The sequence below is a fragment of the Gorilla gorilla genome, chromosome 20, assembly GCF_029281585.2.
Source record: "Gorilla gorilla gorilla isolate KB3781 chromosome 20, NHGRI_mGorGor1-v2.1_pri, whole genome shotgun sequence".
Classification (NCBI taxonomy): domain Eukaryota; kingdom Metazoa; phylum Chordata; class Mammalia; order Primates; family Hominidae; genus Gorilla; species Gorilla gorilla.
Genome location: NC_073244.2, coordinates 68476634 through 68490720, shown reverse-complemented (window position 1 = coordinate 68490720; position 14087 = coordinate 68476634). Strand labels below are relative to the sequence as shown.

At 41.2% G+C, this 14087-nt stretch overlaps 2 protein-coding genes across 9 annotated transcripts in view; one reads left to right on the top strand and one right to left on the bottom strand.

Moving 5' to 3' along the window:
* Positions 1-1470: 1470 nt before the first annotated feature.
* On the bottom strand, positions 1471-13196 carry LOC101125458 (putative zinc finger protein 542). 8 transcript variants are annotated; one of them, XM_055370744.2, is made up of 7 exons: positions 13050-13140; positions 12333-12403; positions 12017-12097; positions 7974-8100; positions 7634-7726; positions 6499-6570; positions 1471-4395 (listed from the first exon to the last, which is right to left on the bottom strand). In XM_055370744.2, exons 2-7 carry the CDS (start codon positions 12339-12341, stop codon positions 4082-4084), a joined length of 696 nt encoding a protein of 231 aa, XP_055226719.1. In that variant the 5' UTR covers positions 12342-12403; positions 13050-13140; the 3' UTR covers positions 1471-4081. The 8 variants fall into 8 exon arrangements, with proteins under 8 accessions (XP_055226719.1, XP_030860034.1, XP_018871804.2 ...); XM_031004174.3 differs by lacking the exon at positions 13050-13140 and adding an exon at positions 12811-12845; XM_019016259.4 differs by lacking the exons at positions 12017-12097; positions 13050-13140 and adding exons at positions 11924-11982; positions 12811-12845.
* The window catches only part of LOC134757705 (vomeronasal type-2 receptor 26-like), a 51265-nt gene continuing 50301 nt past the window's right edge, over positions 13124-14087 (top strand). Inside the window, 1 exon segment of the mRNA XM_063701684.1 lies at positions 13124-13286. The gene's annotated coding sequence lies outside the window, so the exon portion shown is untranslated.

Below are 14087 nucleotides of genomic sequence, written 5' to 3'. Positions count from 1 at the left end.
CTCCAGCCTGGGCAACGGAGCAACCCCTTGTCTCAATAAGTTTACTCTTATTGGAAGCAGATGACTTGCCATTGGCAAACTCATGTGCTGTGAGCCAGAACCATAGATTTCTGAAGACCAATCTCCCCAGATTCTATTCTAAGCCTTCTACCCATATGGTAATTATGGCCCTCCTTGCTTTTGATGCTAAGAGCTATCACCTGGCTGCCATTATTCTGAGATCCTATCATTCCCATTGCAACTAGAGAGCCCAGTTCCTTAACAGCATCTCTTGCAGCCAGCCCTCGCCTAGGGGACAGCTACTATTGGCCATCTCCATGACGCTTGTTCTCCCTTGTATATCCACTTCTTTTGATCCCATCCTCATTTGTCTTGGCAGTTCTGCTATCTTCATTTTATTTAATGAGAACCAATGCTTTTTCCAAGCTTCAAAAACTGTCCCAGCATCCATTAGAAGCATCTTTTTCCCTTGCCAGTGTGTTAATCCTGTCATACAGTGACCCCATAGCAAAAAACTCTCCCCTATTCAACTTTGTATTCTACCCAATGATGCAGCAATCTCAGGATCTCCTCCCAGGTATACTCTTCTGGTTCTTGCTTGTACATGTTAGCCAGGTCCTACAGCTCCTTTGGTGTCTGAATCCATTTCTTACCACAGCAGTCCCAGAACTTCCCCAGTTTGGGACTGCTGAAATTTGACCCATTATTGACTTGGGGGAAAGATACTGTGGAAAGAAAGCATTGTTTTAAAGGGAGCATAGAGGGTATAGGGAAATCTGGGGATTTGAGCAAGATGTGCAAATGCATATGCTAAGAAGTCTACATCCTGACTCAGAGTTGCCACTTCCTCCCCACTAAGTCTTTCCTCCTAAGACTGAAAGCAAAACAAGGGTGCCTGCATTTATCACTTTCATTCAACACTGTCCTGGAGGTCACACAGCAATTGCAGTAAGATGAGAAAAAAAAGAACAGCATAAAGACCAGAAATGAATAAACTGTCTATTTGCAGGTGACATGATTGCTTATGAAAAAAATCTGAAGGCCAGGCGCAGTGGCTCATGCCTGTAATCCCAGCACTTTGGGAGGCCGAGGTGGGCAGATCACGAGGTCAGGACATAGAGGCCATCCTGGCTAACATAGTGAAACCCCGTCTGTATTAAAAATACAAAAAATTAGCTGGGCGTGGTGGCAGGCACCTGTAGTCCCAGCTACTCGGGAGGCTGAGGCAGGAGAATGGTGTGAACCCAGGAGGCGGAGCTTGCAGTGAGCCGAGATCGCGCCACTGCACTCCATCCTGGGTGACAGAGCAAGACTCCGTCTCAAAGAAAAAAAAAAAAAAAAAAATTTAAGAAATCTCTATGACAACTCCAAGAATAAGTGAAATGTTCAAGACAAGATGCAAGATAGATGTACAAAATGCTATTTTGATGTACAAGTAGCAAACAAGTGGAAAAGTAAAAGACAAACCAATTTACATATTGTGAAAATGTCTATTAATAAACTTAAGAAAATACATTCAAGATCTCTACAGAAAACTACAGGTATTTCTGAGAAAAATTAAAGGAGACAAATAGAACTTATGCTAAGGTTACAGACTGGAAGTCACTGCTGTTAAGTGTCAATTCTCTTCAAGTTTGTCTACAGACTTCATGCAATCTCAGTTATAATACTGACAGGCTTTTCGGTAGGAACTGACAAGGTGACACTGAACATTTATTAGAAAATGCAAATAAGCTAGAGTAGTGAGGCCAATTTTTATTTTATTTTTTAATCCAGAAAAGCATCACCAGGATTTTTTTTTTTTTTTTTAACACACAGGGTCTCATTCTGTCAACCTGGCTGGACTGCAATGGTGTGATCACAACTCACTGCAGCCTTGAACTCCTGGACTCAAGCAATCCTCCCACCTCAGCCTCCTGAGCAGTTAGGACTACAGATGGGTGCCACCATGCCCAGCTAATTTCTAAATTTTTTTGTAGAGATAAGGTCTTGCTATATTTCCCAGGCTGGTCTTGATCTTCTGCGCTTAAGTGATCCTCCTGTCTGGGGCTCCTAAAGTGCTGGGATTTTAGGCATGAGCCACCATGCCCAGCCTAGAGAAATTTGTTAAAATAACAAAACTGGAAGACTTACTACCAAATTTCAAGACTTCCTCTAAAGCTATAATTAAGACAATGTGGAACTACTGAGAAGACAAATAGATTGATGAAACAGATTATTTCAGAAGTATACTCATAAATAATTGATTTTTGCAAAAGGTGCCAATAACAACGTAAGGGTGAAAATGAAAGACATCTCCCAAAACTGGTGTCACTATGGGTCAATAATATGGGGGAAAATATAATTCAACCTTTACCTCCTCCATTATCCATAATAAAAACATGAAATAGATCTAACAGTAAAAGGTAAAAATACAATATAGCTATAGAAAACATGTAAGAAATTCTATGTAAGCTCAGCATAGAATAAATAATACTTCTTAGAACATAAAAAGCAGAACTAGGTCAGGCACAGTGGCTCATGTCTGTAGTCCCAGCACTTTGGGAGGCTGAGGCAGATGGACTGCTTGAGCTCAGGAGGTCAAGACAAGCCTGGACAACATGGTGAAACCTAGTCTCTACAAAAAATACAGAAATTAGGTGTGGTGGCACATGCCTGTAGTCCCAGCTACTTGAGAGGCTGACGTGGGAGGATCACTTGAGCCCGGGAGGCAGAGACTGCAGTGAGCCATGATTGTGCCACTGCACTCCAGCCTGGGTGACAGAGTAAGACCCTGTCTGAAAAATAAATAAAAGCATAACTATTAAAAAATGTGATTAATTGGATGTGATCAAACTTAAAGCTTTTATCACCGTTATGTAAATGAAAAGGTAGGTTACAGAATAGAAAATATTTCCAAAATCTACTGAACTCTCATAACTGCACACGAAGAAAAACCTCTAATTTTTTTTTTAATTATACTTTAAGTTTTAGGGTACCATGTGCACAACGTGCAGGTTTGTTACGTATGTATACATGTGCCATGTTGCTGTGCTGCACCCATTAACTCGTCATTTACATTGGGGGAGGGGGGAGGGATAGCATTAGGAGATATACCTAGTGATAAACCTCTAATTTAAAAAATTATCTGCAAGACTTCAACACACACTTCACAAAAAACATATATCAACAGTCAAGGGAAGGCATTTTTAAGTTAAATTAAAAGTGCAATGAAATATCATTCCATACAAACTAAGAGAGCATATTTAAAAAGACTCAGAGTACAAAGTACTGGTGATGATACAGAATAATCAGAATTAACATTTTGAGTTTTGGTTATTTGCTAACATTTTCCATTACACATTCTACAGTGTCGAGTAAGGTGAGAGCTGCAGCTAAAGGACTTCCCGCATTGACTGCACTGGAAGGGTTTTTCACCAGTATGAATTCAGTTATGTTGACAAAGTGTGGAGGAAGTATTAAAGGCCTTCCCACAGGCATGGCATTTATAGGGTTTCTCTCCACTGTGTGTTCTCTTATGAGTAACAAGGGAAGAGTGCGCACTGAAGGCTTTTCCACATTCCTTGCACTTATACGGTTTTTCTCCACTGTGTGTTCTCTTATGAGTAACAAGAGAAGAATGGGCGCTGAAGGACTTTCCACATTCCTTGCATTCATAGGGTTTTTCACCAGTATGAATTCTCCTGTGCAGAGTGAACTGCATGACACGACAAAAGGTCTTTTTGCAGTCCTTACATTGATATGGTTTTTCTCCAGTGTGAATTCTCCAATGTTCAATCAGGGAAGATAGGCGCACAAAAGATTTCTTACACTCACTACACTCATAGGGTTTTTCTCCAGAATGAGTTTTCTGATGTCTAATGAGCTGGGCACTTTGAGTGAAGGCTCTTCCACACTCCTTACATTCATACGGCTTTTCTCCAGTATGAATTCGCTGGTGATCTATAAGAGCTGAGAAACGGCTGAAGGCCTTTCCACATTCACTGCATTCATGGAACTTTTCTCTCGTATGTGTAGTCTGATGCTGTGTGAGATGAGTCATCTGGCTGAAGGTTTTCTCACCAGTGTGAATTCTCTCATGCTAGGTAAGGTGTGCCCTCTGGTTGAAGGTTTTAATACATTCGTTACATTTATAGGGTCTCTCTCCCGTGTGGATTCTTTGATGCTGAATGAGAGTTGACTGACGAGTGAAGTATTTCCCGCAATCTAAACACTGATTGCATTTCTTTCGTGTATGATTTCTCTTATGGAGAGTAAGCTGCGTATTGTGGCAGTATACATTTCCACATTCCTTACATACATTTCTTGTACATTTTATCACTGTGTCAAACTGCGATAATACTTCATTAATAGCCCTCTTTGCAGATAACTCCTTAATCTCTGCACCTGGCACATCTGAAAGGGGAAAAAAAATCAATGAACAGAAGCAAATTAAACTAATGTAATATACCTATCTTTTATCTTTTCAATCCCACTTTAGGCACCTACTCAAGAAACTAAGATACCAGTTTTTAAGGTTATATTGATAAGAATGCTTATTGAAATAGGCTTTATATTGGAAACAAACTAGGGGTCCCTCATCATTAACCATGGTATATCTCTATCTGTAGTATTACTTAGCTACTAAAAAAAGAGTGAACTTCAGCTGTTTTCTGAGCTGCAGGATAATGTATTAAGTGAAAAGGACAAGATGCAGTGTGCTAAGTTATACCACAAGTTTCAAAACACAAAAAGGTAAATGATAGTTTCTGTAGATGTATATGTATGCATTAACCAGAGGAATTAATGTGTCCGGACAGAAGGCATCTCCAATTATTTTACTGCAGAAATAATTTGACATAATATAGAAACAATAAAATCAATCATATAATCAGGGGCAGATAGGGTATGAATTCTCACTGATACAGACATTTTGAGATTAAAGAGATCGCTAAGCAAACAGGAAAAATAAGAGGGTCAAGTGACGGCAGCAAGGAAACAGATTTAGAGCTTAAGAAAACATGTACTATGGGGAATTGCAGGGGCCAAAATGGCATTACAGAAGACTGATCAACAGGATCAAAAATTAAAGCAAGGCAATAGGACTTGCTACAAAGACGAACATAATACCCTTCTAACCTGTAGTTGTTTTTACTGTTTAGGAGCTAAAGGGCAGAGGGGCAGAGATGCTGGCTGTGCTTGCTGTAAAAGAACAGAACAGAACCTTGGTCAATTATGGAAAATGACTGAGTCTGGCCTGTTTTTCATGCACTAAACATGTGGGAATCCCACTGTTTTTTCCAGATTATACTGTGTATGTAGACAGTGGAGAAGGCTAACCTCATTAAGGGTGCAAGAGGGGCTGGTTTTACAGGGGGCCTCTACTACAAAGGCCTAATGGTTTTGAAAATGAACTCAAATAAAAGATTATTACCAAATGTGACGATTCAAGCTCATTATTCTACATCCTTTGCACCATAGAAATATCCACTTTAGCAAGAACCATAAATTAGTCAGATATAAACTACCTTTCAACGCTGTCTTATCCTAACGTCTTGGTCTTACTTTGGTTACCTTTTCTTCATGAATAGTGAGGCCCTGGAATCTAACACAGGATGTTTCCTGTTTCTCCTGCTACCAATCAATCAGTCCTTCTCTGCTATCCATAGGCAATTCATTTCTTCCATTCCTAAGGGTCCATCACCACAAAACATATAAAAAACACATTCATCTCCAATTCTGAATTGAGATCCAGCTACATATTTGTAACTCACAGTTCAAGACATACCTTAATTCCAACAATTCCTTAAATAAATATATCACAAATGTACTTCATTTCCTCACTTTCTATAACTTTAAATATCAGCCAGTTTTGAAACTAAAACTTTACTAACTCCCACACATCAAAATAACCCATTTTAATTAGTTTCTACTAGTTAATTAGTTTCTACTTTGCACAAGGTTTGTGGAAGCAAGTCTTAATCCCCTCACTCAAATGTAAACTCACTGCAAGTTTCTATACTTTTAAACAAACTCAGAAAAGAACACAGCAGGCTTTGAGACTGTTCTCCTTAGAAAGGTCTGCTTACAACATTGGCCCCTGACTGACCTCTAAGGAACTTGGATTTCAGGAGGGTTTCTACCATTCCCGGAACTGGTACAAGTGGCTTACTGTGCCTAAACTATTTGTGCAGATGATGTGGTTTATGCGGAACACCTACTTTCCTTCTGAGATTCTGGATTTTTAGCATGTACTAGGCAGAGGGTACCTTTATGGCTTCCCTAAGTAAATTCCTTGGCACTAAGTCTAATGTTGTCTAGCTGCTATTATCTCACACATACCACACAAGTTGCTGCTAGATGAATTAAGTACCTCCTGTGTGACTCCACTGGGAGAGGAATCTCGGAAGCACATTCCTGATTTCCTCCAGACTTTGCCTTATGAGCTTACCTTTGCTGATTTTGTTTTATATCTTTTGCTAAAATAAATCTTAGCCATTGTGTAGTAAATAATTTAACCTTTTCCAAAGAGAGTTCTAGTCTTTGCCTTTGGCTCCTGGGAGATGGTCATCTCTGACACCTTGAAATATCCTGCAAGATAAAAGTGTCTCTATTTACCTATGGGCGTTGGACCACACCAGATAATCAAACTATGTGATTTATGTGGGGCTTTGGGTCACATGATATTAGGGTGACCTTCAGAGGGGCTAGAGATTGAGGTGAGACATTAGCAGTCAGCCATGTCTACATGATGGTGCCCTAATAAGGAGTCTGGATAACAAGGGTCAGATAGGCTTCCTTGGTTGGCCACACACTGTGCATACTGCCACACATCATTGTTGGGAGGAGTTAACACTGTCCATGACTCCACTGTGGGGGCATAAATGGAAGTCCTCCAAGACTCTGCCCCATGTCTTTTTCCTCGGCTGATTTTTAATGTGTATCCTTTCATGGCAATAAACTCTAACCATGAGTGTAACAGCTTTCAGTGAGTTCTGTGAATCCTTCTAGTGAATTATCATAACCTGAGGGTCATCTTGGGGACCTTTGGATTTGCAATTCGTGTCAGAATTCAGGGTTGTCTTGGGGACCCCCATACTTTGCAGCTGGCATCAGAATGATGGTGTTCTTCTGGACTATTCACTAACTTTGCAGGCATGAATACAATGATATGATGACTCCTGTGACGACTCCTAGTAAGTCCTTGAACCTGGGGGTGGTCTTGGGGACTCTCAACAGTTGACTAGTTTTAAAAAAGGAATTAATGTTAATGAATAAATGACCAATGAATACACCCATTCAAACAATCAGACCACTATATAAGTCATCTTACAGTAAAGAAAACAATATCAAAGAGTCAAATAAAAAAAAAGTCATGAGAAACAGGATCCTGAATTTAAAAGGAAGCTTACCATAGACAAAGAGGAAAGACACACCTGTAATTTCTGAGCCCACAGGCATTTATTTATAAAAGCAGATATAAATGGTGGGTGATCAGTATCCTTTTAGGAACTCAAACTCAAGGAGCCTCAATTTCTACATACGTATGGAACATTGGAAGAGAGCATCTTTCACATCTTAAAGGTGCTTTGCCCTCCAGACCTGGTATGCCTTTCATATACATGGCTTACCCCTGCTAGTTCTTCATACTCACCTGGCAATGGGCCTCTTATCTCTTCTTTTCCCATTAGCCAAGGCAGTTTCCTTTTCTCCAACAGTGAAATCACAGATTTAGAAATGGAAAGTCCTGTGAATAGAAAGAGTTGGCTATGCTCTGGTTACTCAGGTATTGTGACAGATCAACACTGTAATCAAAACACAAGCCATTATAAAAACAAAAAAATTAGAACATCTGGCAGATAGGATAAAGAAAGCTGCTCACTCCAATTTCCACATCTCATGTAAATTCTGAATCTCACCAAAGACTCCCAGTATAAAAACAAAAAAAGAAATACTCAAGACCAGTTGCTGAATTAAGGGCTTTAAGCACTTACCCAGCCAGACCAGGTTCTGATAATTCTCCAACATCACAGTTGTGTACAAATCTCTCTGAGCAGGGTTCAGGAATCCCCACTCTTCCTTGGAGAAGTCAATGGCCACATCTTGGAATGTCACTGATCCCTGAAAATGACAAACACTTCCTTAGAAGAGCCCAAGTAAATAACTGGAAGTTGGGAGGAGCTGATAAGGACTCTGTGTCTTATAAAAGCAGCTTATTTAAGTTACTAAAGAGCAATACTGTGAAATAGTGTTTATTAAAATTTGGGTGTAGAAAAATACTTAATAAGGGAAACATTCAAGATGAACAGGGTGATTCAAAAAACACTGAATAATTTAAGAAATGTATTGCTCAGAGATTGTGTATCCACGTATTCAAAACCAATTTGTAAAGGAACTAGCATAGTTGATTTTATAATCTTACATATTCATAGTATGACCACACATTGACTTTGTTGAAAGCCAGTCATGATCAATTCTACCATGGATCTGTAGTGTATCAGAATAACTTACAAATTACTTTTTTGCTGAAACAAACTGTAGTCCTCTTTCTTTAAATCTGGATCGGACCTACAATTTGCTTTAATCAACAGAATATGACAGAAGTAACACTAACTAGTTCCAGATGAAAGCTTCAGGAAGGCTTGGCATCTTCTGTTTTGCCCTCATAGGGGCTCATGACACATAAGAAAAGACAACGAGACGTTGCCAATGGAGAGTGAGAGATTCTGAGACTACATCAAATAAAGCTGAGTAACTCAGCTAGCAGCAAAGAACAGTGGCCCAGATACACGACTCCAGCAATTCTAGCTAAATATAAAATACATGAATGAAGAAGCCATCTTGGGGATTCAGGCCCTGGCAGGCATCATAGGATCAGAGATTAATCATTCCCACCCTGTTGAGTTCAGTGTGAATTCCTCACCCATAGAATCATAGGAAATAAAGTAGTCTTTGCTCTAGCAGCTACATTTTAGGGTAGTAGATGTAATGGTCTGAAAACTGCAGCAGATTTGTTATTATTTCACCTTATTTGCCTCCATCAGGGTGTGCAACAGGAGCAAAGAATAAGGTTTCATCCTCAGCTACTTAGGAAGAAGGTGGGAAGAACTGAGGATGCCCAGCCTATGGTTAGTTTTCCTTTCCAATATCCTGGGACTTCATCAACTCATAATACAACTATGATTCCCAATCACTCCAATCATATACAGCTGCCCTGTGTTGTCCTTTCCAAATACACCCTTGCACCATCTGTAACAACAGTACATAGGTCAAAAGCTATTGAAACTTAATTGTATTAAACATGGGGCAGAGAAGGTTCCTCTCTTCTCACTTGAATGTGGGGTTTAAGAAATCTTAAGAATCTCTGGGTGCAGTGGCTCATGCCTATAATCCCAGTGTTCCTGGACCAAGCTGAGGGTCAGGCTGCTATTTATTGAGGCCCAATAACGAGATGAAGATTAACTGGGGAGGAAGGGAGTTTTTATTTCTGTAGCCGGTTACAGGGAGAAGGCCTGGAAATTACTGCCAGACCAACTCACAATTACAAAGTTTTCCAGAGCTTATCTACCTTCTAAGCTATATGTCTATGTGTAGGTGTGCATTCATCTAAAGGCAAGTGATTAACTTCTTTTAATCTATAACCAAGGTCTGAGTCTTGAAGACCTTCCTCAGGAGCCTCAGCAAATTTACTTAATCTAAATGGGTGTAGGGTGCTGGAGTGATTACCCTTATCTTGTCTCCTGCTAAACCACGGTGGTTTGGGGATTTCCTTCAGACCTCCAATAAATTTGTTTGTGGAGGCGTGGGGGGTTTCTTCAGACCCCCAGTAAAACTTGTTTCATCCTAAATGGGTCCAATTAAGAACTCCTTCATTATTTTGTCATGCTTTAAGGCTCAGGAAAGGCCGAGGCAAAACTGTTGGTGGGCTTTTGTTACATTCCAGCCTCTTTGTAAGGGTAGTGGCTTTTAATATTTAACCACTCAGTCAGTACTGAAACAGCTGTTATGGACACCTGCGTTTGGTGAGACATGGCCTGCCACACCAGCACTTTGGGAGGCCAAGGCAGGAGGAATGCTTCAGGCCAGGAGTTCAAGACAAGCCTGGGCAACACAGCAAGACTTCGTCTCTACAAAAAAATAAAAAAATTAGCCAGGCATGGTGGCACATGCCTATAGTCCCAGCTACTGAGGACTCTGAGACAGGAGGACTGCTTGAACCTAGGAGGTTGAGGCTGCAGTAAGCCATGATCAATATGATGAATTCATGTCCAATAGGATCAATTTTCACAACGCAATACACCCATCAGCAGATCCCCGATCAAGAAACTGAATATTACCAACACCTCCAAGATTCCCTAAGATTGCTTCAAGACACACCTCTTGCTATCCTGAATTCTGTCACCAAAAATGAGGCAGACTACAATATTTTAAATGAATATTTTTTCTTGATATTCTTCAAATGCCAGTATTTTCTTTCTTTTAAGAGACAGCAGTCTTGTTATGTTGCCCAGGCTGGAATGCAGTGGCTATTCACAGGTGTGATCGTGCTGCACTATGGTGCTGAAATGCTGGGCTGAAGTGATCCTCCTGCCTCAGCTTCCCAAGTTGCTGGGACTACAGGTGTGCGCCACTGTGCCCAGATGCCAGTATTTTTTCTACCACTACATCTTCTAAAAGATCACAAAAAGACATATACAGGTAGAATATCCCTAATCTGAAATGCTTCAAAATCCAAAACTTTTTGAGTGTTGATGTAATAGTCAAAAGAAATGCTCATGGAACATTTTGGATTTCAGATTTGGGTTGCGCAACCAGTAGGTATAATGCAAATATTCCAAAACAAAACAAAAAAAATCCAAAATCTGAAATACTTCTGGTCCCAGGCATTTTGAATAAGGGATACTCAGCCTACACAATAATATTAATAGCAGTTTTACTAATAATAGCCAAAAATCTAGAAACATCCCAAATGTCTATCAACAGGAAAATGAGTAAGTAGACTGTAATATATTAACACAGTGGAATACTCAGCAAAACAACAACAAATAATGGACATTAATGAACATTAAAATCATTATGTTGAGTTAATGAAGCCAGACACACACCTACTGACTACTTGACTCCATTTACGTGAAGCCAAGCAAAGCAAAACAAATCCACTGTCATCAAAACAAGAAATTAGTTTCCTCTGAGGGCCAGGGCAGGGAAAACTACATGAAAAATACTTGCGGAAGTGATGGAAATCTATCTTGATGGTGAAAATATCAACAGAGTTAAGGAAGCATTGGAAGTATGGAGGAAATGGGATAAGAACTGGTGGTTAAAAAAAGCCTTAAGCTCAAATACTTCACATCAAAATACAGAAACAATAAAGTGGTAAAAATGTTTTTTTTCTGCATGGTTGTTATATGACGGTTGAAATTTTTTTAACAACTTTTCTTTTAAAATACATAAATATAATTTTACAAGAATAGCTTGAGTCATCATAACAAACAGAATGTGTAGGGAAAATACTGCCTGTTTCCCTAAAAGAAAGAAAATGTAAGTTTCCCCTTTGAGAAGAAAATCTATTTTTCAAACAAAATGTCTTGGTGACTACATTTAGAGGGCTAAGAATCAAATCTGGTTGTATTTGCACAAAATTTCAGAGACCATGCAAACACCCTGAAGAGAACCCTTTTTTGGGAAATATAGCCAGCTCATCCATCTTCTCCCTTGCAGCATACTTCTTGTTCCTCATTTACAGAAAGCCAATAGGTATTTTCCGGAATTCCACAGTTGAAGCCTGTGACTTTAAGCTGCCCAACGTCAAACTGGAACCTGTGATCCACAACACTATCTTTCACTAATGTCCTAGTAAATGGCCTGACTTTGTTAACCTGGACTTTCATGCTTGAGATATCAATCACATTCCCATTCCCCAAAATTTCCAAAGGCAGATTACCATTACTGAGTCTGAACCACTCATTAGCATTTTCTATGCTGCGTCCTCTCAGTCTGGAGCTGTAAAGAAATTCAAAGATGACTGAGTATTCACCTCTACTTCAGGAAGACGACAGTCCCCGGATAAAGGCTCTTGTCTTCTCCAGGGAATGTATCTTTGACCCACCACACAGTGCTTAAAAGAAGACGGGTGACAGTGGAGACTCAGATTAATTCATTCAGTGAATAAATGAACACTAAAGTACAGGACATGGACTCTGAGAAGAGAGGTTGCTATAGTCCCATGTGTTGCTGAATGAAAAGACCTGAGCCTTGTCCCGGTGTCAGTCTTTACCACCCAAGTAAGCAAAATTAGATGTGCCCAGGACTTAAAACCTATGATGTTACAGGAAAAAAAAACAAAAACTTACCTGTGACATGGCTAACGCGCACTGCGCTGGAACAGTGTCCTGAATAGTGACCGGGTCCTGGAAATGCAGAGCTAAGAAGAAGGAAGAAAACTTCAGAGACGAGATTCTCGAACCCACTGCCACCCATTTTCAACCATGTTCCTAACAAACTCCAAAAACGACAGATTTCACTGTCAAAAGAAAACACTGTTTAGCGTGCAGCTCTGGTTCCTAAAAATGTAACTGGGCTTTTTTCAATGCCCCAGTCGCCTACTCTGGGAGAGAACCATTCACACAAAGAGTAATTTTAATAATGTCCTCTGTGTACACAAACGCCAACACACTGATCACGCGCGCATTCTTGTCAGGCACCCGCCACCTCCAAATTCAGGCCCGGACGCCAGCTCTGACCTGCACGGATCCCTGGGCCTCTGGCCATTCAGCCGCCCACTCCTCCCCGGAGCGCCTCTGAGACGGACCGCCCCGACGCAACACAAACCTCATAATGGCCCAGGCTCCGCGTGGCGCTGGGAAAATACTGCCCAAGAAAAGAGAAATGGCGACACTGCCCACCCAGGTCTCCTTGGAGCCCGCCGACCTGAAGCAGCGGCCGCACCGCGTATGCGCCCGGGTGGTTTCTGGGAGTAGGCGAGGACTCGCAGTGCGCATGTGCAGCCCCCACGGCCCCGCTCCCAGTGACCGGAATGCAGAGGCGTACACGGCTAAGAGACAAGCTACCTGGGACCCAAAGTACGCGTGCGTAGTGACGCCCCGTAGGGCCTCGACGCGGAGCCTGGTGGAGAGGGTTCCGCTGGTGACTGAGTACGCAGGCGTGAGTTCGGCCGTGGGGGCGTGGCTTTGTGCCCGTTGGCTGTGTTGAGAACGCTGCGCCTGCGCAGAGAATCAAGCGGTTGCCTTCTGAGGGCTGAAGCGTATATCAGTACCAGGTTCAGACTTCGTGGGAGGCTTTAAGAGGTGGGGAAAGGGCCTATGATAATACATTGGCGTGGACATGCGCGTCTTAAGTTTGGGAAAGTGTTATGAGAGGTGGTTGGGACCACCGAGCGTCTGCTTTGGTGTATCTGATGGCCCCATTCTCCGTGAGGTTAGGCCCATTCTCCGTGAGGTTATGTGATTTGATGTGTGACCCTATATGCATCTCTGTGGGTGTTTGGTTGACACTTGAGCTGTAGAGTGTGTCTGCTGTGTGACTTTTTCTTAACTGTTTAATCTTTATGAGCTTCAGTTGCTCATGTGTGCGCGGAACAATATTTCTTAGCTAATAGTGTTGCGAGGATTAAGTGCTCATAAATGTGCCTGGCACAAAATAAGCAATGAATGGAGAAACTGTGCTTCAGTGCATTATTTAGATCATGGGCTTTTAGGTCATTTGATTCTACTTTGTCATTGTTTTGAGCTATTTACCAACTCACATTGTGGATCACTGATGGCAGTTCAAATTACTTCTTGTTTACAGAAAAGTAAATTGGAGGAGGCTCAGCTTACTTCCCTCCTCCATCTCCATTTGTGAGGAGGCGAGTTTTTGCCTCTTTTGCTGCTGCATATCATTTTAATTTTATTTTTTTTTGTTTTGTTAAGAAACAGCATCTCACTCTATTGCCAACACTGAAGTGCAATGGCACCATCATAGCTTACTGCAGCCACGACCGCTTGACATCCTGGATTGAATCTATCTTCCTGCCTCAGCCTCCTGATTAGCTGGGACTACAGGTGTGCACCACCATGCCCGGCTAATTTTTTAAGTATAGGTGAGAT